Source organism: Macrotis lagotis, chromosome 3 (genome assembly GCF_037893015.1).
Source record: "Macrotis lagotis isolate mMagLag1 chromosome 3, bilby.v1.9.chrom.fasta, whole genome shotgun sequence".
Taxonomy (NCBI): Eukaryota; Metazoa; Chordata; class Mammalia; order Peramelemorphia; family Peramelidae; genus Macrotis; species Macrotis lagotis.
This window is the reverse complement of record NC_133660.1, coordinates 199,207,314-199,233,353: the sequence shown is the minus strand read 5'-3', so window position 1 is coordinate 199,233,353 and position 26,040 is coordinate 199,207,314. Positions and strand designations below refer to the sequence as shown.

Sequence of the window (26,040 nt, the reverse complement as noted above, 5' to 3'; positions counted from 1 at the left end):
ATAATTGGCTGGAGTTCCAGAATGGCATGTTATACCATCCTTTGTAGGGATAAAATTTAGTTATACTTAAATAGTTCATAGAGCTTGGTTGAAACTTGGAAGTGTTCTTAAAGATCACCAGTTATAGCTCCTTCAATTTTACATGGAGTTTAAATTACCTGCCTAAGGTCACTCAGGTATTCAAACCAAATGCCTTACTCTGATTCCAGTGTGCTTTGCAGTACAGCTTAATCAGCAGTACTTAATTATGAATTTATACCAAAAATTTATTAAGGGAGAATTTTTATAGAGCTAAAAGCTTTGCAAGATGTTTTTAATAAACTATCATTTGACATTACTATATTCTAGGAATTGATAAAAATTGCACTTTGTGGAGATTCAAAGTTTATTTGTGTTAAGAATATAAGTAATACCATTTTGTAATTGGCCTAATTCACTGTCTTTTATGTCTCAGGTTGGTACATGGTTCAGTAAAACACAAATTACAGTGGGACTGTCTTCCTGAAACTCTTCCATTTGATCCTCTTCTTATTACTTTAGCAGAGGTAAAGGACTTTCTTTCTTTCTAATTATGAAAACTTTTTAAAGTCACATTAATTGTTAGGCAATGAAATAGTTTCTTGGAGCTTATTTAATGCTTTTGGTATTTAAATAAGAAATAATGGTGTTGGAATGCTACCTTTGACTAATTGCTAAAGGATTAATTACAAATATTTCATAAACCATAAAAAAGCTACTTTTCTATATAGACTAATTTTTAATAGATAAAAATATTTTTTAAATAAAAAGTTTAGATAGATTTTTAAAATTCTCATTATGTGAACTTTATACAGAAGAAAAATGCTTCAAATAATCTATATTATGGGAACTGTAAATGTTAGGAGACAAAAAAATACATTTAGTATTTTTTGTTATTATGTCCTATAAGAAATAACATTTTAGGGGCGGCTAGGTGGTACAGTGGATAGAGCCCCGGCCCTGGAGTCCAGGAGTGCCTGAGTTCAAATCTGGCCTCAGACACTTATTAATTTCCTAGCTGTGTGGCCTTGGGCACCCCATTACCTTGCAAAAACTTAAAAAAAAAAAAAAAAAAGAAAAAAAAAAAGAAATAACATTTTGATAGTTGTTTTTCATAATGCTGAAAATAACATTGTTTTTGTAAACTTATTTTTACAGGCAGTGGTATAAATGCATTTTAGTTAAAATTTGTATTACAAAAAAGCTGATAGTATAAGCACTAAGGGGAATATGTAGTATCTTCTGATAATATCATATGTATGGGAAGAATTACTCTTATAATTTAGAAGTAGATTTGCCTTGCCAGGAACTCTAATCTATTAGCATTTGTTGTTTATGTGGGTTTGCTATTATGAAAGGCTAATGGCATGGCAGAAATCACCCTCGCTTGCTTTTTGTCCAATAAGACAGTCCATATCTCAATTTTTTAAATTTCCATTTGGTTGATCTCCATGCCTAGAATTATTTGTTTTATCTTCATAGTTCAGTCTCAGCTCAAATGTGACAAAGGCAAAAAAAGGTCTTTGCTGGCTCCTCCAATCTACTAGTGCCTTTCCCTCAGAGATGCTTCCCATCTATTCTGTATATACTCTGTACAAAACATAGTTATTTATATGTTTTCTCCTCCTTTAGAATGTGAATTTAGGATTAGTATTTTTTCCCTCTTTTTGATTATACCACTATTTAACAAAGTGCTTTTTACATAGAGAAGACTGAATAAGTGTTTTTTTAATTGATTGACTTAAAATTAGGAGATTGTATGTCAGTTGGAGAAGTCACTTAACCTCCATGAACCTGTTTCCTTTTTTTAAAAAATGAGACTAGTAATAGACCATCTATATAATTTTGAAGATTATTTCTGGGCAAAACATTTTGTGAACTATATACAAATTAAATGTTATTTTTTTTTTACATTTTAATATTCTTCTGTTTTCAGCATGTTTATTTAAATAGGTAATAGTATAATCATAGAATAGGTCACATAGTTATTGGGCTTATAAATAAAAAAATAAAACAGGAACTTTTCTTTTCCAATTAAAAAAATCTTGCGCTTCATATTATTGCAGTAATGGAAATAAGTGGAAAAGTTTGAGGTGGTATTTTTTTAAACTAGATTTGAGATTGATTTCATCAGTGTAAAAAATTCCTGCTGAGAGATATGCTTTACTAAATGAAGGTCCTCTACTAATGCAGATGAGTACTTTCTTTGAAACATATTCTAATAGAATTCCTTGCAACACCAAATAGTTAAAGGACCTTCCCAGGGTTAAGACAGCCTGGCCCTTGAAATCCCAGATGAGCTCTATCCACTATGCTATGCGCTCTGGAAAGATAATAAGTATTTTATCATTGATTCTCCTTTTAAATGGAATTTGTAGGAGGGATTTGTGTTTCCCATGAACATCTGTAGCTATCTTCATTTTTCCTCCCTCTTATCAACAACTTTATGAAATCTCTATAATAAAAATGGTTGTAATGTAGCTTTTTACAATGTTTTTATATATATATATACAAAAACACTTTCCTCCCATCAACATGTGAGTTGGTAAAGTAAGTATATTATTTCTCATTTTAAAGATCAGGAAACTGTCAAAAGTTCAGTCCTTGGTCACATAACTAGATATTAGGTACAACAGATGGACTCAAAGCTTTGTCTCCAGAGAAGTAGTACTATTTTCACTTCATTATATTGCCTTTTTAAAAACTCAGAAATATGAAAAGAATCTATCTTTCAGAAAATTGTTATGAAAAATGAGTATTATAATAACATTGCTTTGTTCATTTATTCATTCAACATTCAAAGTTGACTTTTCCCTTAAGGGAAAAAATTGTGACTTTGAAAAAAGTGGGATTTAAATCCATCTAATCTCATAGTAGTTAGGTGGTTTCTTTTGTGGGAATATCCTTAAAGTCTAAGGGAATGTTGCACAACTTCAGACATGTGTTTCCAGCTATTTGGAAACTTTTTATTTACTTTGTAAGAAAAGTTCAATATTTATAAGGAAAAATAGAAGTATAAATGTATTTAGAGACTCAGAAGAAGTGGATCAGTTGGTAATTGGTTCCTATTCTTTTGTCCCAATTTTAATTATGGTTATACTGGTTACTGTTGAAATTGTACTTCTTTACTAGGAAGGCATAATCATGAACATACTCTGATTTCTATTGTTTTGATGCTTTTTGATTTTTTTCTTAGTATGATGAAACTATATAAAATTGCATTTTTATGTGTTTAACAGGGTTTAAGAGAGACTAAACATCCATATACATTTGTATCAAAAGAAGGTTTTAAAGAATTACTTTTGGTTGAAGGTGCTACTGAAAAAACTGTGCCCTTGCTACCTAGACTGATTCCTGTCTTGAAGGCAGCTCTGGTATGTTTTTAATTTTCCCTTTAGTTTTTTTTTTAAATTTTAAAGTGTAAAATAAAAAATTCCAGCAGAGATTATTTTTGAATATTTTAGCATAGTTTTTTTTAAATTATATTTTGGATAATTAATCTCCTTCAGAAAGACTGGTCTGCCTTTGAACATGGTATCTACTTGATGCTCTACTAATACACTAAATATTTTCTACAGTTGAGAATTTGCATTTGTTTCTTGATCTTGCAAATAAGTGCCTTTTAAAGCTCATATTTGGGTGATAATTGAACTATAGTTATAGATGTTGAATTTTATTTAATCATCATCTTCCTCTCTCTCTCTTTTTCCTCTCAGACTCATCCAGATGGTGAAGTATTTGAAAGGGGATTGAATGCTTTAGTACAGCTGAGTGGTATTGTTGGGCCTTCCCTGAATGATCATCTGAAGCATGTGCTTACAAGTGTAAGTATCAAAAATATTTGGTTTGAATTATCACTTAACCTCTACCACAATTGTCTAGAGCATTGAGAACTTCGGTGAATTTGCTTTAGAGTCACACACCTAATAAATATGGGAGGGAAGTGGATTCAAAGTTTTCTGTACTTGAGATCAGTTGTGCCAGGTTATTGTCAGGTTGTCTAATTTTAGATTCTAATTATATCTTTTAATATTATACTAGTATATTTTAGATTTCTATTAAAGTTAATTCTCAAGAGAAGACTTAAAATTACTCCAAAAGAAATTGAATGCCCATGTGCTCTAAAATCTCACCAGAATTTTTTTCCCAATTAGCCTATTTTTTAAGGGATGTAAGAGAAATTTGGAAAGTTTTCATATGATTAAGTTTTTTAGTTTCATGTCTTTGTGTCCCATACTGTCTTGTACATAATATGTTGCTTTCCACTAATAATTTTTGTCATTCTTTTTTAAGCTTTCCAAGAGACTAATGGATAAGAAATTCAAAGAGCCAATCACCAGTGCTTTACAAAAGCTAGAACAACATGGTGGAAGTGTGAGTAAAAAATTATTCTTCCTTTTATTTGGAAGTAACTGTGAGCTTAAATATTTTTCATTACCTTAAAAAAATTGTTTTAATCATTCAAGACCCACTTTCTCACCTCCTTCCCCTGCCATTGAGAGCAAAAGAAAAATAAAACCCATTGTAAATATGAGTCAGAGCAAACTTCTTTGTTGTCCATGTCCAGAAAAATTTGTCTCATTCCAAGATTCTTTTAGAAGGTAGGTAGCTTGCATCACCATTAGTCTTTTGAAATGCTGCTTTTTAATCATACTGCTGAGTTCAGCACAATAGTTTTCTATCATATTTATATTCTGTACCTTGTTCATCCATTTCCCAGTTTATAAGCAATCCCTCAAATTCCTATTCTTTGCCACTTCAAAAAGAGCTCTAAATATTTTTATATATACTTGGATTTTGTTTTGTTTAGGCCTAATCCTTTTTAATACCACAAACACATAACCACTCCCAGATGCTGTATAATTGAAACTCTTTGTGAATCTTGATGATGGTAGGGAACTGAGAGGGGATACATGTATCGTCTCATTTTTTTACATGTAAGCAGTTTTTAATCTCTGTTTAATCTTTATCATGTTAATTTATATTTGCCTTTATGTTTTGCTTCACTCCTGTATTTGGCTTCTCCATAATTCTGATCTTTTTTTTCCCATCAGGAATGTTCTGTATTTCATCAGAAGTCCACCTTTTCTTCTCTATCTAGCCTTATACCTGTTATTCTTGACTGGAAAGCCCATGTCCTTTACCTTCTAGAATATTATGTTTCAAGTCCTTCATTACTTCATGGTGGTGGCTGCTAATTTGAGGATCATCCTGACAGGCTTTTCAGTACTTGAATTCTTACTGCTTGCATAATTTTTTTTCTCTGACCTAGAAACTTTAGATTTTGGTTGTGAAGTTCCTAGGAATTTTCATTTACGGATTTCTTTTTTTTTTTTTGACTTTTTTTTAAGTTTTTTTTGTAAGGCAGTTGGGGGTTAAGTGGCTTGCCCAAGTCCACACAGCTAGGTAATTATTAAGTGTCTGAGACCAGATTTGAACTCAGGTACTCCTGATAGAGTGGATAGAGCCGGTGCTCTATCCACTGCGCCACCTAGCTGTCCCCTGTTTACGGATTTCTTTCAAGAGGTCATTGATGGATTCTTTTTTTCTTTTCCCACTTCTTTCTCTGGTTCTAAGAGATCAAAATAGTTTTCTTTCAAGACCATGAAATACGCTATCTAGATGGCATTGATAGTTTGATGATTCTTCATTTTTTTTCTCCTTGGTCAGTTACTAAATTTTTTTATGATTTTTTTCAGCCTTTTGATTTTGTTTAAATATTTCTTTTAACTTCATGGAGGCAATAGATTTTTTGAGACACTTTTGCATTTGTGTCTTAAGCATCTCTTCTTTCATTATAGCTCATTATAATGCAGTTTTTTGTTTATTCATTCTTCCAGAATGCTTCTTGAATTTAGACGTGATATTAGAACTGGACTCTGACAATTCTAGAAAGAAAGTCTGGCCTGATTTTCTTGGAGCTTTCCCCTGCTAATCCAGAGGCATCTTTTTTTTGCTACTTCTAGCCTTTAAAATGTCTGAACCACTACAATAGATTAAGTGACTTTGTTGGGTCGTAAGGTCATTTGTATCATAGAGGTGGGCTTTGATCCTGGGTCTTTGTGAGTTAGAGGTCAACTCTCCACAACTTAATTATGAAATATTTTGTTGTTATTTTATTTTTGGTACTTCTCAAATACAAATTCCTTGAGGGGTTGACTGACTTGTGTTTTCTGCCCCATTAGAGCATGTATCTGTGCACGTAATAGCACAGAGTAAGGAAATGAATGTATCTATTTGTCTCTTATTGCTATTTCTAAGACTTATAAATATACCTACTCTTTCCTTTTTTCCCCCAAATGTGAGAAATTTTTAGAAATAGTCTTCACAGTTTTACATTGAGGACACTTGAAACTCTATCAAAAGTATTCAGTGTTCTTTATTTGAAACCATACTCAGAAAACTAGTCAGTTTGGATTGCCTTAAGAAATCAGTTAAGAATCCAGTTCCTCTTTTATGCCTTAAAAAATAGTCATAAAAGAATTAAGTTTTACTTAATTTCACTGCCTCAGCATAATATGGACATAACTTTGAATTCTTGAAAGCTGTGCCAGTGTCCTAGAAACTTTTAACAAGTCCTGTTCAGTAAACAAGTTAAAAAAAAGTTTCATCACCAAAAGGCTGGACACCAGATGCTGATTTTGTTTTGTTTTTTTAAATACAATCATTCAAGGAATCATGAAGTCATTATTGGTAGTAGAGCATCCACACCCTTGGAATCATGAATTTTAAAAAATTATTTAGATTCATTTTTCTCTCTTTAGTATTATTGTAAGTTTAAAAATTTGAGTTATTATTTAGCTACCCAGAGACCTCTGACTCAGGTTATACTTGAAGAAAGGTATTAATTCTTTCAGTCTTCTCTGCTGTTTCCTTCTAAATTTTTTTTTTTATGAATTTTCTTTTAGACTGTCTTGTCTTAGCATTGTCCCAACCTTAGGCAACTGGAGAAGGAAATGGCAAACTGCTCCAATATCTTTGCCTTGAAAACCCCATGGGCAGTATTGGCATGCACGGTTTACAGGGTCATGAAGAGTCAGACACAACTGAATGACAGCCACTAGGGTTGCCCCCAAACTTCATTTGGGAAGGCCATCCTACTACTAAGTGTTCCTTAGTTCTTCTCTGTTACTCTAGCCAAATTTTCAAGAGCCAATATTGAAAAAGTAACCTGCTTTGATAAAATTTGTTTGTTTAATCGTTAGTTGATTGCTAAACTATATATATATATATATATATGAAATATTTGGTTCTTTTTTAAAAAATAACTTATTTTTCATTTCCATGTTTAAAAGAAGCATTGAATAAACTGTGTTTAATCTTAGAAGCCTACTGAGTACAACATACTAATGGTGCTAAATCTTTTCTACCAACAGGGCAGCCTAATGATCATCAAAGCTAAAATTCCAACTTATTGTTCCATTTGCTCTTAAAAGGAATGATAAAACCATTTGACATTGTGAGAGATGTCAGAAGTTTGTTGGTGAACATCATAGGATCCCTTTTTTATCACAGCTACTGATTTGTTATTTACATTATAAAATTATACATTATAAAAATTAATACAAAAAATTGATTCTACTGAATCATAGCAAATAAGCATTTATCAGCCCGGGAAAATGGTTAATTATGGAAAACTATTGAAAAGACTTCTTTAGTGCAATTTTGTGAGGTTTATCAAACAATTCTTTTTCAGCTACAGTTGGTCTGTATTAAGAACCACAGTTTTGTTTACAGATTTAATATTTATAGTTTAGTGCCTCTTGGTTATAATATCACTTACGTGATTGCACTAATTTTTCATAATTGCTCTGTCATACTTTTGAGTTTTTAGACTTATCAGAGTCATAGAAATTAGTAAGCGTTGTTAAATTGTTTAGTAATTCACTGATAAATTATTGCTTATAAAGAGGTATTTTTGTAACATGGAATACTTGGTAAAACATCCAGAACATTTAAGAGAATGAGTTTTTCAATAGTACATGTAAATTATTATTATAATTTGCTAAAGCTGTACATGAGTTTAGGTGTTGTGTAATATATAAGTAAATGTTATTTTTTATATTTCCTTACCTAAAAGAAATATAAATTGTAAATTGAGATATTAAAGAATTCAATGCTTGAAATTCCAAATTGTATTTATAAAATTTGTAGTGTTAACTGTTTTAAATAAGTTTAATAAATATGTTATAGTTCTTATGCATTTTTACCATTGATTTCCTATGAAGAAAAGCTCTTCACATTAGGCTAGGGTGATGAGAAAAGATTAAGGCAGTTCTGCCTTATTTTAGGAAGAAAATATTTCAGTTATTTTTGAGGTTGAAGTTGCTGCTAGTTAGGCAGTAGCCAAATAATGAGATGCTATAAGCCCGCACTGTTCTAAGCACAAAAATACAAAGGTAAAAGACAATCCTTGTTTTTAAGGTTGCAGTTCTAATGTGCAAATAACTGGGTGGGTATAAAATATGTAATTAAGAAAAGAACTAAGGGGATAGCAAAAGGTATCTTGTAGACGGTGGAACTATACTTGGGACTTGAAGGTACGATGAGGAGAGAGAACATTCAGGTCATGGAGAACATCCAGTGAAAATGCCCAGATTTCAGAACTCTTGTTTGAGAAACAGCAGGGAGACAAATATTAAGGTTTTCTTTGTGCAGGATGGGCTTGATATCTCTTGTGACAGAGACCAGCCAGCAGGTTCATTCCAGTAGTCCATTTATGAGGTGATGGGAGCCTGCAGCACTAAGTGAAATAATGTAGAAGAAGAAGAGGGGACTCAGGACAGATCCCTGTGGAACACCCATGGTTGTGGTTTGAACTTGAAGATTCAGCAAAGGAGATAGATAGTTACAGAAGTAGAAGAAGAACCAGGAAAAATTGAATGTCACAAAGACCTAGACATTAAGAGAATCCAGAAGAGGATGAATGACAGTGACAGTCTGTAAACAGAGAAGTAAGAAGAAAGAGGATCAGGGAAAAAGCCATTGGATTTGGCATTTAAGAAATTAGTTCAGAGACAGCAGTTATGGTTGAATAATGAAATTGGAAGCCAGACTGTAGAGAGTAAACTGAGAGGAAGTGGACATACCCATTGGTATGTTAGAGGGCAGCAATCATTTGGAGTATTAAGCACTCCACCAGATAATATGACAGTTGCTGGGTAACACAGAAATTCCTGCTTCAAAGAACTCAAGATTTTAGAGGCACTTAGGTGGCACAGTGAGTAGGATGCTAGGCCTATAGTTAGAAAGACCTAAGTGCAAATCCAGCCTTGGTCACTCACTAGCTGTGTAACCTTGAAAACAAGTCCCTTAGTCACTGATTGCCTTAGTTTCCTTAGCAGTAAAATGAGATAATAACCTATTTCTCCTCTTGGTTGTTAGGGTCAAATGAGATATTTGTAAAGTGCTTAGTCCAGTTCTGGCAGACAGTTCCATAATCTAATGAATTTTAATGGGAGCTAAATACAAGTAAGTTATATAAAAAGTAGAATGGAGGTAGCCTCAGGAAGTCCAGTGTGGGGATGAGGAAGGAATATCGGTATTAGAGAAGTTCCTGCAGAAAGTAGGATTTGAGCAGAATTTTGAAGAAACAATAGAGGTGAAGAGGAAGAGCTTTCTACGCATGGAGGACAGACATTAAAAAGACATGGAGATGGGGCGGCTAGGTGGTGTAGTGGATAAAGCACTGGCCCTGGAGTCAGGAGTACCTGGGTTCAAATCCGGTCTCAGACACTTAATAATTACCTAGCTGTGTGGCCTTGGGCAAGCCACTTAACCCCTTTTGCCTTGCAAAAAAAAAAAAGACATGGAGTTATGTATGAGAAATAGCAAGATTACAAGTACTGCAGAACATATATTTTGTGGAGGAGAGTAAAGTAATAAGAATGAACTATACGTATAAAAGGGAGGGCATCGTTTTAAAGACTTTAAATGCCAAACAGCATTCTATATTTGATCCTGAAAGTTAATAGTCTGAAGTTTACGGAGTAAAAGTGATAGTCTTGTACTTTAGGAAAAACATTTTGGCAGTTGAATAGACGATGTGGAGGAAATGGTAGAGATTAACTGGAAGGCTATTGTAGTTGTCCAAGTAGGCAGCAGATAGGATATGTGGAATCAAAAAGGAGTATGGGATGGCACCATAAAATGTATCTGAAGAACTGAAAGATTAAAATCTTGAAATGGAGGATATTCAACAATGAAAAAGCCAAAGAAATCAATGTTAAAAAGTTAATACAGGGGCAGCTAGGAGGCACAGTGGATAGAGCACCATCTCAGAAGTCAGGAGGACCCTCCCTGAGTTCAAATCTGGCCTCAGGCACTTGATAATTGCCTAGCTATGTGACTTTGGGCAAGTCACTCTTAACTCCATTGCCTTAAATAAAAAAAAAATTTAAGTTAATACACATGAATGTTATAGCAACCAAAGCAATTGACCCTAAAAACAGGTCTTCCAAAAAGAAAATATGGCAAATTTAAAAGCTACAATCCAGGGGATGGAAAGCTGCCAAGTACTTTTGAATACAGAAGACAAAGCATTATGCAAAGGATGCCAATTGAAAGTTCACCTTCTAGGGCAATGAGACCCATCACCACCATCACCTAATTCTTCAAACTCCATAAAACAGTGGTTAAATTGAACAATTTCAATGACACGTCTTAAACAGCCAAGGAAAAGACCTTCAATTATAAAGGAAAAGAATGTAACACATTATTTTTCATCTTAAGATTGCCAAAATGAAAATGGTGTACTTTACAAAACTAAGCCTATTCCTTAACAATAAAACCAAAAATTGAAACTTCAACAGAGGGGCATTTCTGCACAGGAAAAAAAATGAGCAAAATATTTGACATGAAAAGACCAAACAACAGAAATTAAAGCAAATAAATAGTTACCAAAGAAAGAATAATGAAATAAATTGGTTTTTGTTTAGAGTTTTGTTGTTTTAATATTCTCCTTAAAAAGAAAGGATAGAGCAATTTTAAAAGAGGATTAAAATATAGCACCAAAGGAAAAAAAAAACAGTCTCAGTGTATTACCATGAACACTCTCTCATATTCACACATGAAATTATGTTTTGTGGACAGAATTATTGGCGGGTGTGTACAGAGATAGGGGGATGGAGGGCAATGTACTCCTTCCAAATCTGAACAGCCAAGGGATTGGTGATTCCTATAGTAGATGATTGGCCATCTTGACTAGAATGACTATAGACAGAATGGGGGAAATTGCTTAGATTATTGAATTGGATGGGACATGGGGGTGAAAGGATTCTACTGAAGTATACTCCCTTATCTCATTTTACTGCTAAGGAAACTAAGGCAATCAGTGGCTAAGGGACTTGTTTTCAAGGTTACACAGCTAGTGAGTGACCAAGGCTGGATTTGCACTTAGGTCTTTCTAAGTATAGATTGTTTGGGGGGGGGGGGTGTGATGGAAACTCTATGATGGGTTAAATTTAAAAGGAAAAGGTGCATTAGTAGGCTACCTTTTACAATAGTGTTAAACTATACACAATATTTTGATGTCAGAAAAGTTTATATATATATATATATTTATGTAAATATAGATACTATTATCTATATGTTATGCGCTATATATTCTTTAGGGTAGCTAAAATCCCATACATGACAGTATCCACCCAGAGCTGTGGTGGCATAGCACTTGAGGGAAAGTAAAAAAAATACTTTAGGAGACCAGGAAATACATGGGAAACCACTATTTGGGACAGTGAATTCTACCAAAAGATACTGGTTCTGGCTAAAATTATCACTTCAGAATAGCCTAAAAGGGAGAAGAATAACAACAAAAACAAAAGCACATTGAAAAGAAAATAAGATGAGAGCTAATATTGAAAGAAGGGAGTTAGGAAGGGAAGAGATAAATCCATGAAAGATAAAAAGTCCCAAATGGGGGAACTAGACAAATGGTATGAGGTTAGGGAAAAGGGCCTCTGGGGATAGAATTACACAAAGGTAGACTAAAAAAAACATCACTGAAATGATATGATTTAAAGACTAGAATAAAGTTTGCAACGCTCTTCATCATTTGATTCTCCCTGTGAAGTAGATGTTATCTGTTTCATTGAAAGGAAGCTAACTGAATGGTTAAGGAACTTGTCCCTTGTCTGTAGAAGAATTTTAACACAGTTTACTATTCACTCACCACCCTGCTCCCTTAGTAAGAAGAATTCTTAAAGAAGTACTAAGGAAATGGAGGAAAACAAACAAGTCATAGCTTTAACTAAAAAATGGACTTAAAATATTCAAAAACATGAGTGATGGAATGGATAAAACAAAACCCCATAATTTGTTATTTAGGTGAAACAAAAATGAGAGAATGAGTAATTACTATGAAGCAAATAAAGAGTTCTAATCATATTAGCAAAAGTAAAAATATTCTAGATAAGAAAATTATCCTTAAAGGAACCATAGAGTATTATAATACCAAATACATGCCCCTAGTGACTATCTAATTTCATAAAAGTTATCAGAATTACAAAATGGTCTGTTAATAATTAGGAGACTCACATTCCTTTCTCAAAGCTGGATATATCTTACAAATAAAACAAGAGAAATATAGAATTTGGTAAACTGCCGGGGCTAAGATTTATGGTGTTTTCTGAATGGGAACATTGAAGAATATAGCTTTCTTAGCATCACAAGGCAACTTTCTGAAAACCATATATCAAAGCAGAGAGAAATAAGACAGATATGCTAAACATATGCTTTTATTGTACCTAGTGCAATAAAAATAATATAGGAATATAAATAAAAGACCTAAATGAAGACTTCATACTGTAATTCTGAACAATTGAAAGCATCAAAGAACAAACATGGAAATAAATGACTAAACAATAGCAAAATTTCTAGAATGAAAAAGTCAAAGAAAAAAATGCTTAAAAATTTACATATATGAACAAAATTAAAGGATAGATGATGGGTGAAAATATAAATATAAAAAAAGAAATCTTGAAAATTATAAGAGAAATAAAGTAGAAACCAGAAAAACTGCTGATTTGATATTTGGCCAATTCAGGGACCAAAATCAAATTCAGGTAAAATCATAACTAGAAGAAGAAAAGTTCCTAGTCTGTATAGCTATATTGCAAAACAACTAATTCAAAAGAAATAGAATATCTACAAAAATACAAAATAGTCAAGCAATACCAAAAAAATAAAATAATCCAATTGCAAAAAAGGAAATTGAACTTACTCAAAAAGAACCATCAAAAAGAATAGAAAATAACCCTTTTTAAAATAAGTTTTTAGGAGAATAGTATCAAACTTTTAAAGAACAGTTACTATCATTACAACACAAATGATTCACAAAAATTGAGAAGGATATAAGATATGATTCCAATTTAAGGAAGCATAAAGCAAAGACAGACCTATATCCTTTTGCCCCTTTGCTTATTCCTTGCCAAACTTCAGCCCTATATTATTCTCACTTACTTCCTCTATTTTGGTATATGTCAGAGGCAGAACTTGAATCTGGATCTAATCATTATGCAAAGATGTCTCATTATTGATTAAAAATCTTTAAATAAAATCTTGGTAGGAAAATTGCAGTAATTTATGTAAAAAATCATTTACTATATTAAGTTGGATTTACACTAGGAATATAAGGGTAGTTCAACATTTGTAAAACAACATAAAATTATAAAAAAACACATCATTAGATACAGAAAAAGCCTTTGATAAAGTACAATAATCATTAATGCCAAAAGCTTGACAAAACACAAAATATTTTTTTAATTATAAAAAGCATTTATCTAAAGCCCAAATTTATCATTATATATTATCTCAAACATCTTAGTATACTTTCAAGCTTTAATTAATTCAGTAGAATAAATGCTACAAACTTAAAAAATATAATTTTAAAGATTCTTTTAATTTAGTGAATAATTTTTAGTTTGGTGAATTTTGAATAGTAAATTTTTTTTTTAGGTTTTTGCAAGGCAAATGGGGTTAAGTGGCTTGCCCAAGGCCACACAGCTAGGCAATTACTAAGTGTCTGAGGCTGCATTTGAACCCAGGTACTCCTGACTCCAGGGCTGGTGCTCTATCCACTGCGCCACCTAGCCACCCCAGAATAGTAAATGTTAAATCTGAATTTTGACAGGATGGAACATATAATTATAACACATTGCAAAAGTTTCTGGATGGTACTTCCTCATACTCAACCTACCTCAGTCACTTGTCTATCTTTGTTAATTTTTTTTTCTTGTGGGATCACATCAAAACTATCACAAATGCATAACCACAAAATGGTTATGGTTTGGATGATCTTAAGGTTAGGCTTACAAATACTAAATGATTGTGAACTTGAAGATTGAGACTACTTTTTTGCCTTTTTTTAATCACCAAAGCTTAGTGAAATTTGAAAATCAAAAAGAGCAATGCATATCACTAAACAGTGGTTATGTTAAATTTTAATAAGTATAAATTTTTTAACCTTAAAGATATTTTTGGTAAGTTTGTAGCACTTATAAAGTTAGTTAAATTTAAAATTGCACTAAGACTTTGGGGGCATCCCATATTCAATTATAAAGTAGTAGAAGTTTCACCATTAAACAGTGAGGTAAAACAAGGATGTTTTCCAGTTGATGTTTCCAGTTCTAAAAGTACTTGCAAACCCAATAAAGAAGAGGAATGAAAGGCATAAAAAGAATGAATATACAAAACCATCCCTATTTACTGATGATGCTTTACTTAGAAAATCAACAAAGTAATTGCTACAATTTATAGCATCATTACAATTACAGATTGTATAAAAACCTTTAAAAATCAGCTTTACCATATCAATGAAAAATAGAAGGGAATGATGGGAAGGTAAGTTTTATTCAAAATAACTACAAAATAAAATTTATGGGAAAAATATATCAAAGAACTACTTTTCCATCTATCTACATTTCTATATATCTATATTCACACACATAACATTATCTTTAAAGAAGTAAATAATAGCCTAAATAATTGTATGAATATTCAGTGCTCATGTCTAGAATTTATCAATATAATAAAAATGGCAATGCTATCAAAACATTTACAGGTTTAGTGCTATTCCAATTAAAATACTAAGATTATACTACTCAGCCCTAGAGAAAAGATAACAAAATGAATTTTAATCGATCAAAATTCTAAAATATCAAAGGGAAGTAATTAAAAAAATAAAGAAAAGTAAGCACTGCCAGTCCTCAAATTATATTACAAAATTAATTGGTGTTCATTAAAAAATAAAAAATAAATAGATTAGTAGAATAGACTAGTCAAGGAAGAAACAGAAATAACTAAATCCTGTAACAATCCTTTTTGACAAATCTCCCCAAAATAGGAATGAAATTCCTATTGGCAAAATTTTCTGGGAAAACTGAAAAGCAATCTGGCATTACAACATCACCATATATATATATATATATATATATATAGACACACACACATATGTGTATCTATATATACTATGGCCATGTGACTTGAACATTATATCATTTTAAAATTAGAAATTAAAGAGATCAGGTACATTTCACAGTTTATGTCTGGGGAAGGAGCAATTACTAAACAAAAAATAAATGAATCAAGATGATCAGAAGAGGTAAAATAGGAAATTTCATTTATATGAAAATAAACTTTTAGTTCAACTAAAATTATTACAACTAGGATTAAACCAACTGAGAAAGCATTTTGATCAAAAATTTCTGATAGGGGTATAATACCCAAAATGATGTATTTGGTAAATATTTAATAATCAGATCTCTAGGGGAAGCTAGGCAGTGCAATGGATAGAGGACCAGCCCTGGAGTCAGGAGGACCTGAGTTCAAATTTGACCTCATATATTTACTAATTACCTAGGAAAATCACCTGGGAAAGTCACTCAACTCCACTGCCTTGCAAAAACAACAAAAAACTAAAAAAACCAAATCAAATCTCTGAGAGGAAGAATGTATTCCTGATATACTTTTAAGTTTGAGCTGTACTATTTCACTTTCTTCATTACTTTCTTAAATCTAAGTAATCAACAAAACAAAGTCTCATTTATTTGTAGGTTTGCTGATTTCTAAAAGCATAAATACTTGCTGTGAAAATTTAACAATTGACTTTTGAGCTGATTTAACTCAACTCTAACACACTTCTTTATGCAAGCAACTAACAGAAATGTATAACCATGCACCATTCCCCAATAGAAAAGTGATGACAGTATATGAATAAACTGTTTTCAAAAGAAAAATTGTAAACTAGCTAAACCCAATGAAAAAAATGCTTTGTATTACTACTGATAAGAGAAATGCAAATCAACCAACTCTGAGAGATCTTACCTCCTACCCAGAATGGTAACAATGACAAACAGTGGAAATAATGAAAGAAATGTGGAAAGAGTGGCATACAAATGAATGCAATGTTAGTGAAACTCTAAAGTAGTATGCATATTTTGAAAAAATGAGTATTTAGAAGACAATTTAAAATTAAATGATGAATGTAACTTATGAGCCTCCCTTTAATCCAGGGGTCAGTGGTAAAAATAAAGGTCATGGGCACACACGTGGAAGTATACATACACAGACAGATACAACTATACAGACACACAGACACAGACATACAGACACAGACACATACACACACACATACACACACACACACACACACAAACACACACACACACACATACACACAGCTCTAGGAAGCAGACAACTGAAAACAAAGTAGATACCCATCAATCAAAACATGACTAAACAAATTATGGTACATAAATGTAATGGAATTTTACTGTGTTAAAAAAATAATAAATATAATGAATATAGAGAAACATGTGAAAGTTATATGCCCTTATATAAAATGACATAAGCAGAACCAGGAAAACAAACACCATAAAAACAATTGAATCTGAAGACTGAGAAATTATAATAATCAAGCCTCATCTTAAAAAGACAGTATGAGAAGGCACTTCTCCCTCTTTGTACAGGCAGGGGATTATAGATTTGGAACACTTTCTACATGTTAAGCTTTTTTCAATACATTGGTAAGTTTTGTTAAACTTCATTTTAATTTTTTTTTTTTTTTGCAATAAGGGTTAGGCTCTCTAGTGTAGTAGAGAAGGGAAAAGATATATTGAAAGGAAGATTAATAACAAAATTTTTTTGTAAGGCTTTAAGATATACAAAGCTTTTTTTTTCTTCAATGCAATCCTCTGAGAGAAGGGAGAAGCAGAGCCAAAGGCATCTCCTCCCTTGAGGTCTAGGTCTAGAATTTCGAGGTCTAAAATTGTAAATTTGGGGTAGGTATATATAATACTGCTATGCCCATTTTATAGATAAGGAAACTGAGGAGGAAGGAACTAAGCATTTATATTGTCACATTTGAATTTCACAGCAACCCTGTGAAGTATGCAGTTATTATCCTGGTTTACCAGTGAAGAAATCAGGGGAAACAGTGATTTACTCAGAGTCACTGTTTGAGAGTTTACTCAGTGTTAGAGGTCACATTTGAATTCTAGTCTACCTGACCCCAGGCCCAGCCCTTTATTCACTGTGCCACTCAGGTGTCTCCTCTCATTTGGCTGATAGAGATTCAGTGACTAGGGTCACATAGCTAGTATCTGAGGTGAATTTTGAATTCAGGTCCAACTCCAAGTTCAATATTCTTCATGTCCCTACACAAACTGGAGGCAGATCTATAGTGGCAAGCTATGGATCTGGAATTGACCTAAGTTCAGCTCTTAATTCTGTTACTAATTTATTAACTTCAGCTAGACACAACCTCTATGAACCTGTTTCTATATCTACAACATGGGAATAACAATACTTTTAATTATGAAATAATATTGAGTGTTAATTTTTAATGTTAATAACTAGTCTTTACAAAATACATTGTCTTAAAAAGTACTATAAAATATCTCATTTTTATCCTTATAACAACCCTGGGAGGTAGGTACAAATTATTGTCCTTATTTTACAGATAAGGAAAAGAGACAGAAAGAGGTAAATGGCTTTTTCATTTTTCACGTAGGATTTGAATTCAGATCTTGCTGATTCCAAGTGCCACCTAATTGTACTAATTACTTCAAAGTTATTATGATAATTAAATGAAATACACATACACACATATACACACATACACACAATGTAAGCACTTGATTTTGTATGCTTCAACATTTTGGGCCACTATAATATAACATTTAGTTGTCCTTTGTATTATATATAAATATATATATATACACAATTCATGCATTTTTTAGGATGTTTATAATGTTTATTTCATAAATATGGAATAAATGATTATGTTCTTCCCTAAGAGAGTTTAGGGAGGGAGGCTGGAGAAAAGTTCTCAACCATAGCTTTAACTGTTGCCATGCTTTAAGAGACTATATATACAAAAAAATAGAATATTCTCTCTCTCTCTCTCTCTCTCTCTCTCTCTCTCTCTCTCTCTCTCTCTCTCTCTCCCTCCCTCCCTCCCTCCATCCCTCCTTCCCTATTTTCCATGCTAACTTTAGATTAATTGACATATATTTATTTATATGTCACCCATCATCTCCAGCAAACCCCATGGAAGAATGGTTGGGAGAAAATTATTATGGTTAGATCCCTTTTCCTATTTTACTCAATAAGTTTGGAATGCAAAAGTAGAGTTTTAAAGGGATGAAAGAAGGGTTCACTTTTGTAGTTGCTGGCTATTTTAAGACAATATTTAATTTTTTCTTATATTTAATAAACATAGTTACTTGTGGCAGCTAGTTGGCACAGTGGATAAGGTACAGTCTTGGAGTCAGGAGGACCTGAGTTTGAATATTACCTCAGACACTTACTAGCAAGCCACTTGATCCCTATTGCTTCTTTATCTTCCCCCCCCAAAAAAACTGCTTCCCCTCAAAAAAAATATCCTTATGTTATTCGGTTCCACCAATAATAAGTAAATATGTAAAATAAGTTTTGATTTACTACTCTGTTTGCTCTTAGAATTTTTTTTTCAATTGAGGTCAACAGCTGTAAAATTTAAAGGCCACTGTTCTTGATAACAGAATTGAGAGCAGACTTTGAAAATTTGCTGATATTACAAAATTGAATACATTAGGTAACATCTTACAAAATATTGTTAAAACCACTGTATATAAGGGCTCAAAATTTTCATTAAAGATTACAATAGCTTACAAAATGCCACACCTAATGAAATCTTTTTTTTTTCATTTTTTTCATTTAATCTTCATTTTTATAGATGGGAAAACAGACTCACAGTTATTGTGACTTACCAATTAATAAACAACATAACTTTAGGGTTATATCCATTCTACTTTTGTTTATTTTTTTCTTTTTAAAATACAAAATGTATACATTGAGCTTACACACACTCTAATGGCAAATTTCAGGTGTACATGTATTGTACTACTCATCTTCCTACACTGGTGATAGCAGAACATCTTTCAACATCTCATCTTGACACCAGAATAGATCCCTGATTTATTTTTGTGAAACAAAGTTGCAAAACTCCTTCCTACCCCAGAAGCTTCTTTGTCTTTGTTGCAGAAAAAATGAAAATGGTTGTAGCTTTAATATTATTGTAGAAACTTTACATCACAGGTCTAAGATTCTTGAAGGTAACAGTAATATTTTAAAAGTGGGGCTTGTGGACTATCAATCCATTCACATAATCTGGTTAAATAATTCAAATGCTAACTCATTTTCTACTGTCCCATTATTATAATTATTAGTATTATAGTTTTTCCTTCAAAATGAAATTATGCTAATGTTCTTCCCCATTGTATAGTCAAGGGTTCTTTGTCTTTGCAGGTCTGGTCAAAGAAATACAAGGGGCAAGGTCAGGCCAGAGAAGAACTTTAACCATTTTGTTACTAATCATTAATGTATATTAGTGGATGCTCATAGATTAGTGAGCTTTAATTTAAACATGGGGCATGGGGTTGGGAAGTGGGAGTATAAGTCCTTGTCTTCACTGTAGACAATGTAGACACTGTGGACTTAGATGTTCATGTATTGTTACTAGGATTCACTAATTTTCTTTCATAGGAAGTGTGAAGCCTGGTTTGGGCTATTATATTGAGCAAGTCCCAAATTATATTTGTCATGTGGGATTTGGAAATGGAAAACCAACAGTTTCTTATTAAATAAGCCATACTCAAAAGAAGTTTGCTGTCATCTGGTAATAAATTTAGTTCTAATGATAGAAAATGGCAGATAAATGAATTAAAGACTTCAGCAAAAGATTTCAACAAAAGGAGAACCCACAAAAACAGGGACTGCATAATAAGTTTAATAGCAATAATTGTTCTTGTTTACTCAAAGTATATAAATGGGATTACAGCATACAAATATGGAAATGCAATTTAATTTTTGTAAATTAAACACTGATGGCAATATTTTAGAAAAAAGATTTAAAATCTTGTGGTTGGATTCTAATACAAATGGGTAGCAAAAAAACACTATCATAGCATCACTTTGATGTGCAAAAGCCTCAATAATCCCAGGGTTGGAGTAGCAATAAAATTATGTGATTATCAGGTACTATTTCACTGAATAGCCTTATGGTAGGAAATTTTTAGAACATCCCATCAACTCAGTGGCATAATGAAAAGGATGCAAATTGATGTCTTAGAAATAAATAACTTTGGGGATGGCTTTATAATAAAACAAAGCTTATTTGCATAATATGCTTCAGTATAAAGCTGAGCAGTCTATGCTAAAAGTGGTAACTCCAACTTTAAGTATTGTTTTAGAATAGTTCACATTTGTCTATTAAATTCAAGATCTAACCAACGTGTTAAATCACATTTTCAAAGAGTTGCATGGAGCGCATTATATTTTCATCCTGTAAGGAGACAAAAACACATAGATTAAATATGAATTTTTCCAGTCAAAGGTATGCTATTGTCCTGACTTCCCGCCTCCTACTCTAAAATACATACTCACATGCACATGCACCCACACTCATACACAAATAGCAACAGCAACCACAATTTGGGCAATAAAATAACAAATGCTTAAATACTGTTTATGTCAACTGTTAATGCCTTAATATAAAAATACAGAGACTCTATTTATAGACAACCTTTGTTTTCTGTATTTTTAGGTCTGATATATTGTCAAGACTTTAATTATTTTTTGATGAAAATATATATCTCCCCAAACTCAACAACATATAAAAATATAATAATAGTAACAGTAGGAGTAAGAGAAGGGACTCAGCAAAAACGTCAGATCAAAGATAGGTACAAAAGAACAAAGCTAAATGATGACATTGGATTAATTGCTCTCTGAAGTCTCTTATAGATCCTAAATTCTCCTTGTCCACATTTATGAATAAGTGGTCTTAAAATGTTAGAGGAGAATTTTTATTGGTAAAGTCTAATATGAATTCAGAATGTTTGGGCAGTTTTTCATCCTAAGTATATGTTCTTCAGAAATGTGAGAGGCAGCATGGCATAGAGAGCTTTCCTAAGAGCCAGGAAGACCTGAGTGCAAATTTTATTGCCTATTAGACCAACTCAATGTTGTCAGAAATTGAAATTGAGTGAAATTCACTGAGCTTGAGGAGCTGCTCAATAGTCCTGAGAAACTGGTTGTTTTTCAGGAATATTCCTGAGGGCAGTTGGACTCCCAACTGAAATGGCCATGATTGCCATTGCTGGTAAGTGGGATTTCTATGAGGAGATAATTATATTAGAAGCATCAGTAAAGATTTATATCTACCAGTTTGGTTTTTTCAATTGTTAGGACATGGAAATAAATGTTTTTAACTCAAAGGTCTTACTGGAGAAGACTGGGAATTAAAAACAAATTCCTATTTTAAACATTTTAGAAATTTTATGTTCAATGACTGAAGTAGAATCATTATAGGGTCTTATATTTTTAACTGAAAAGGTCCTTGGAGTATATCTAGACCAAGTCCTTCAATATATAGATGAGGAAATTGAGACTCCAAGAGCATGAATAACTTGGTTATGGTGATGAGGTCAGAAAGTCTATGAATTGGGAAGCCAGGAGGGATTTGCATAAACTGATGCTGAGTGAGATGAGTAGAACCAGAAAAACACTGTACACCCTAACAGCAACATGGGGGTGATGATTAACCTTGATGGACATGCTCATTCCATCAGTGCAACAATCAGGGACAATTTTGGGCTGTCTGCAATGGAGAATACAATCTGTATCCAGATAAAGAACCGTGGAATTTGAACAAAGTTCAAGGACTATTCTCTTTAATTTAGGAAAAAAAAACTGATTATCTTACTGTCTGATCTTGTTATCTCTTATACTTTATGTTTCTTCTTTAAGGATATGATTTCTCTCTTATCACACTCAATTTGGATCAATGTACAACATGGAAGCAATGTAAAGACTGACAAATTGCTTTCAAGGGGGGAGGGAAGTAAGATTGGGGGGAAATTGTAAAACTCAAAATAAATAAAATCTTTAAAGAGAAAAAAAGTTTCTGAATTGAGAATGCGATGAAGGCCTTCCTAACTTTAAGTCATTTTCTTTCTTTCTTTCTCTCGCAAGGCAATGAGGTTGGTCACACAGCTAGGTAATTATTAAGTGTCTGAGGTCGGATTTGAATTCAGGTCCTCCTGAATCCAGGGCCCGTGCTCTATCCACTGTGTCACCTAGCTGCCCCACAGTGTTCTTTCCATTCTATTACACTGACTCTTTTCCTTAATACTTAAAGGCCAGAGAGCAAAAATGTTTAATTTTTATTCCCAGTTGGCATTTTCAAAGCATTCTACCATAATTTGTTTACCTATAAACACTCAGGTGAAGTAATTATAAATAAAGATGTGGTTTTATAAAGAATTGATTTTCAACTCTACTGAATGTTTTGCCATTGATAAACAATGATGGGTTTGTTTGCCTGCATGACAAGAAGGCACAATTATGTTTTTCAAGTACAAATGAGCTAGGAAATTTAAATTATTTTGTAACTGTTGTATATAGTTAGGCATAAATAGACTCCCCTCTCTATGGCAGGATTGTGATGCAGAAAAATACTTGAAAAAATAGCATTGTAGGCAAAGAGTACCATATAACAGTCCTGTGAAGGCTACGCTACCATGTCCTGATAGTAAGCATGTTGTCTCTGGGTATTAAATATGGCATCCATGAAGAGATCCACATTCTACATGCTTATTTTAAAAGGTCACATGCTTTTAAAATAAATTACTGTTCATTAATTTTGACTCAGAAGTTCCCTTCCTTAAAGTTTTGAGAAACACAAATGTAGATAGGGAATTGAAATTGCTTCAGTAGGTTCTGTGTATGCTCATATATTAATGCAAAGGGAAGATGCTATGAGTTTAGACTTGTGGTAAAATGCTATATAAATGAATTATAAACATTTCTGAAAGAAACCTGCTATTTCATTCATTCTGGAATTAAAAAATCATACCACAAGTCAGCAACGTTTATAATATATAGTCTCAGAAAGTGACTTGGGATACAGAAAGGTTACTTCTTCATGATTACATAGCCGGTATATATTAGAGGCAGGAGGACCTTAAGATTGAACTTTATCCACTATAAATATTGTTCTTGTGTTGTGTAGTTGTATTTGACTCTTCATGACCCCTTCTTGGCAAAGATACTGGAGTGGTTTGACATTTCCTTCTTCAGCTCATTTGATAAATAAGGGAACTGAGGGAAACTAGATTAAGTGACTTGCCCAGTATCTGAGAACACATTTGAACTCAGGAAGATTCATCTTCCTGACTTTAGGCCAAGGTCTTACATTACTTAGCTTCTCTTCTTATTTTTTTGTTATTATCCTTGTGATAGCCTGCATATCAACCCTTGAAGCCAGGCCTAGAGTATAAAGAACTAAAATTTCAAGGGAGTTAACTGACTGCACTGTGCCCTGTTAATGAACTAATGGAGAGGATGTGTCATCTTAACATTCTTTACTTACAATGATACTTACTTTTTGGCAGCTTTCAATGAATTCATCTATGGTAACTACCCCATCTTTATTTTTGTCCATTTTCTGTTCATAAATAAGATACAGTAGTGTTACAATGGCAGTGTTACAAATTGTAGTGTTACAATAATAGCACATTTTTTTGAAAATGTCCAATGAAAGAAAATTCACTGCTATTCTATCTTTACCAATTTTAGTTGTAATACATATTTTTAAACTATAAAAATTATAGGGAAGCATTCAGTTGAGGAGCTCCTATTACTATATCCTCACTGTTTTCCTTTTGTTTTTACCTGGAAAAATGTTTCCACATGTTGTCTGGGGGCATCCTCTTTAAGAACAGGATATGTGCATTTGCCCATCATATCATATATCGCTTTCATTATGTCAAGCATTTCCTGAAAAGAAAAAGGAACTTAAATAAGATATCACTGTATGTGAATGGGAGAAGTATAACATTTCTTATTCCATATTTTTCATTTATCATTTCATATCATGCTTTTCATATCTCAATACTTCATTCTGTTTAGCACCATAAACATATTCGAAGAAAACACCCAACAAATACCTGTCCCCCACAAAGGATATTCCTCAAAAACATTTAAGAAAAATTCAAGTTATTATGACAATATATATGCCACTTTCTCATTTGACTGTTTAATAGAAATATATTAACTTGAATTGCCTATATTTTGATACCATTTCATCTTTTTTGTACCATTTAGTTTTATTTTTATTAACATTCATAGTCATTGTGTTTATCATTTTTTTAGATTCTGTTTCTTCACTCTTGCACTTCATACATATTTATAATTTATTTCAGAATGTTAATGCCTTACTAACATCATATACACACATCACAATTTATTCACTCATCCTAAAATTGTTCATACATACATATTTTGTTTCCAGCTTTCCACTGCCACAAATAATGCCACTGTAAACATTTTGGGCATATTGACTTTTTTATTGGTAGTCAATCTCCTTGGAGTATAAATCTCAATAAATGTCTTTCTAGGTCAAACAAATAAGTGATTCACTAATTCTTTTTTGTATGATTCCAAATTATTTTCCAGTAGAGGTGAACTAGTTTACAACTTTCAAAACAGTTCATTGCTGTCTGCCACCCCCTAATACATCCTAAATTTAATTCCACCCCTACTCACTTTTTTTCTTTTTCCATCTTTTCCAGGTTGATGAGTTTGTGTTCTTTTATTCTGAATTTTCACCCTTTTAGAATTCATATTTTTTCCTAAGCATAGAATAGCTTTCTCCTAACAATTATTGTTCTTTCTCCTCCTCTAAATTATTATGTATTTACTTTATCTTTAATATCGATTAATCTTTGCAACCATTGTTTCCTCTCAGGAAAAACCTAAGATCTTTTAGAACAGGGACTATTTCATTTTGTTTTTTTTATATCTAGGATATCTAGCATAGAGCTTAGCATAAAGTAGATAATAAATACTTGCTGAATTAACTTCCTTTCAGATGGTAGCTGACTATTTTTCCTCCTTTTGAAAATTGAGTTCATGTTCTTTTACTGTGCAGTGGACAATATTACTCTTATAGATTTGTCTTAATTGCTTATATATCTTTGATATCAGAATTTATCCATATGTTAAATGTAAATATCTTCCCCACCTATATCTTTTTCTCCTAATTCTAGCTAAAATGATTTTGCTTAATTGTATACAATCAAAATAGTTTTACATTTAAAATCTTCCTTTTTCCTAGTTTTTCCATTAATAATAGTTCAAATAAATGAAATTTACTAAGCATTTTAAAGTACCTGGTTCTATAAATTATAAGCACATAAGTACAAAAGGATCTATGAACTTTCATTTTAATAAGGAGAGATACACATAGAAGAAAAGGAAAATTTGGTCTGGGGAATTCACTGGGGTAGTAATTTGGCATAAACTCTCCAGAAGCAATGGCTGTGTTGACTCAGTTTCTGAGCTTAAAGCAAGAAGTCAAAAATCAGGGGAAAATCTGCATATTCCGAGTTTGGGATAGTTTCTGTGGCTGTAGTGGGAGTGTGTGGGAATAGCTGACATTTCTGCTTTTCTAATCATGCTTTTTTTTTTTGCAAGGCAAAT

General features: G+C 32.5%; 2 protein-coding genes across 8 annotated transcripts in view; one reads left to right on the top strand and one right to left on the bottom strand.

Moving 5' to 3' along the window:
* Positions 1-26,040, top strand: part of PACRGL (parkin coregulated like) — an 84,679-nt gene that overhangs the window by 10,501 nt on the left and 48,138 nt on the right. For 3 of the 4 annotated variants that reach the window (XM_074229708.1, XM_074229709.1, XM_074229711.1), the window contains exons 5-8: positions 455-545; positions 3,258-3,392; positions 3,735-3,842; positions 4,312-4,392. In XM_074229708.1, the coding sequence (XP_074085809.1) occupies positions 455-545; positions 3,258-3,392; positions 3,735-3,842; positions 4,312-4,392 (415 nt within the window). Of the gene's footprint in view, positions 1-454; positions 546-3,257; positions 3,393-3,734; positions 3,843-4,311; positions 4,393-7,394; positions 11,392-26,040 lie in introns of those variants that run through there. The other variant, XM_074229710.1, reaches the window with a different exon arrangement.
* KCNIP4 (potassium voltage-gated channel interacting protein 4) overlaps positions 19,228-26,040 on the bottom strand; it is a 246,263-nt gene continuing 239,450 nt past the window's right edge. For all 4 annotated transcript variants that reach the window (XM_074229712.1, XM_074229714.1, XM_074229715.1 and 1 more), the window contains exons 6-8: positions 24,232-24,336; positions 23,942-24,004; positions 19,228-20,839 (exon numbers count right to left, since the gene is read on the bottom strand). In XM_074229712.1, the coding sequence (XP_074085813.1) occupies positions 20,792-20,839; positions 23,942-24,004; positions 24,232-24,336 (216 nt within the window). In that variant the 3' untranslated portion in view covers positions 19,228-20,791. The remainder of the gene's footprint in view (positions 20,840-23,941; positions 24,005-24,231; positions 24,337-26,040) is intronic.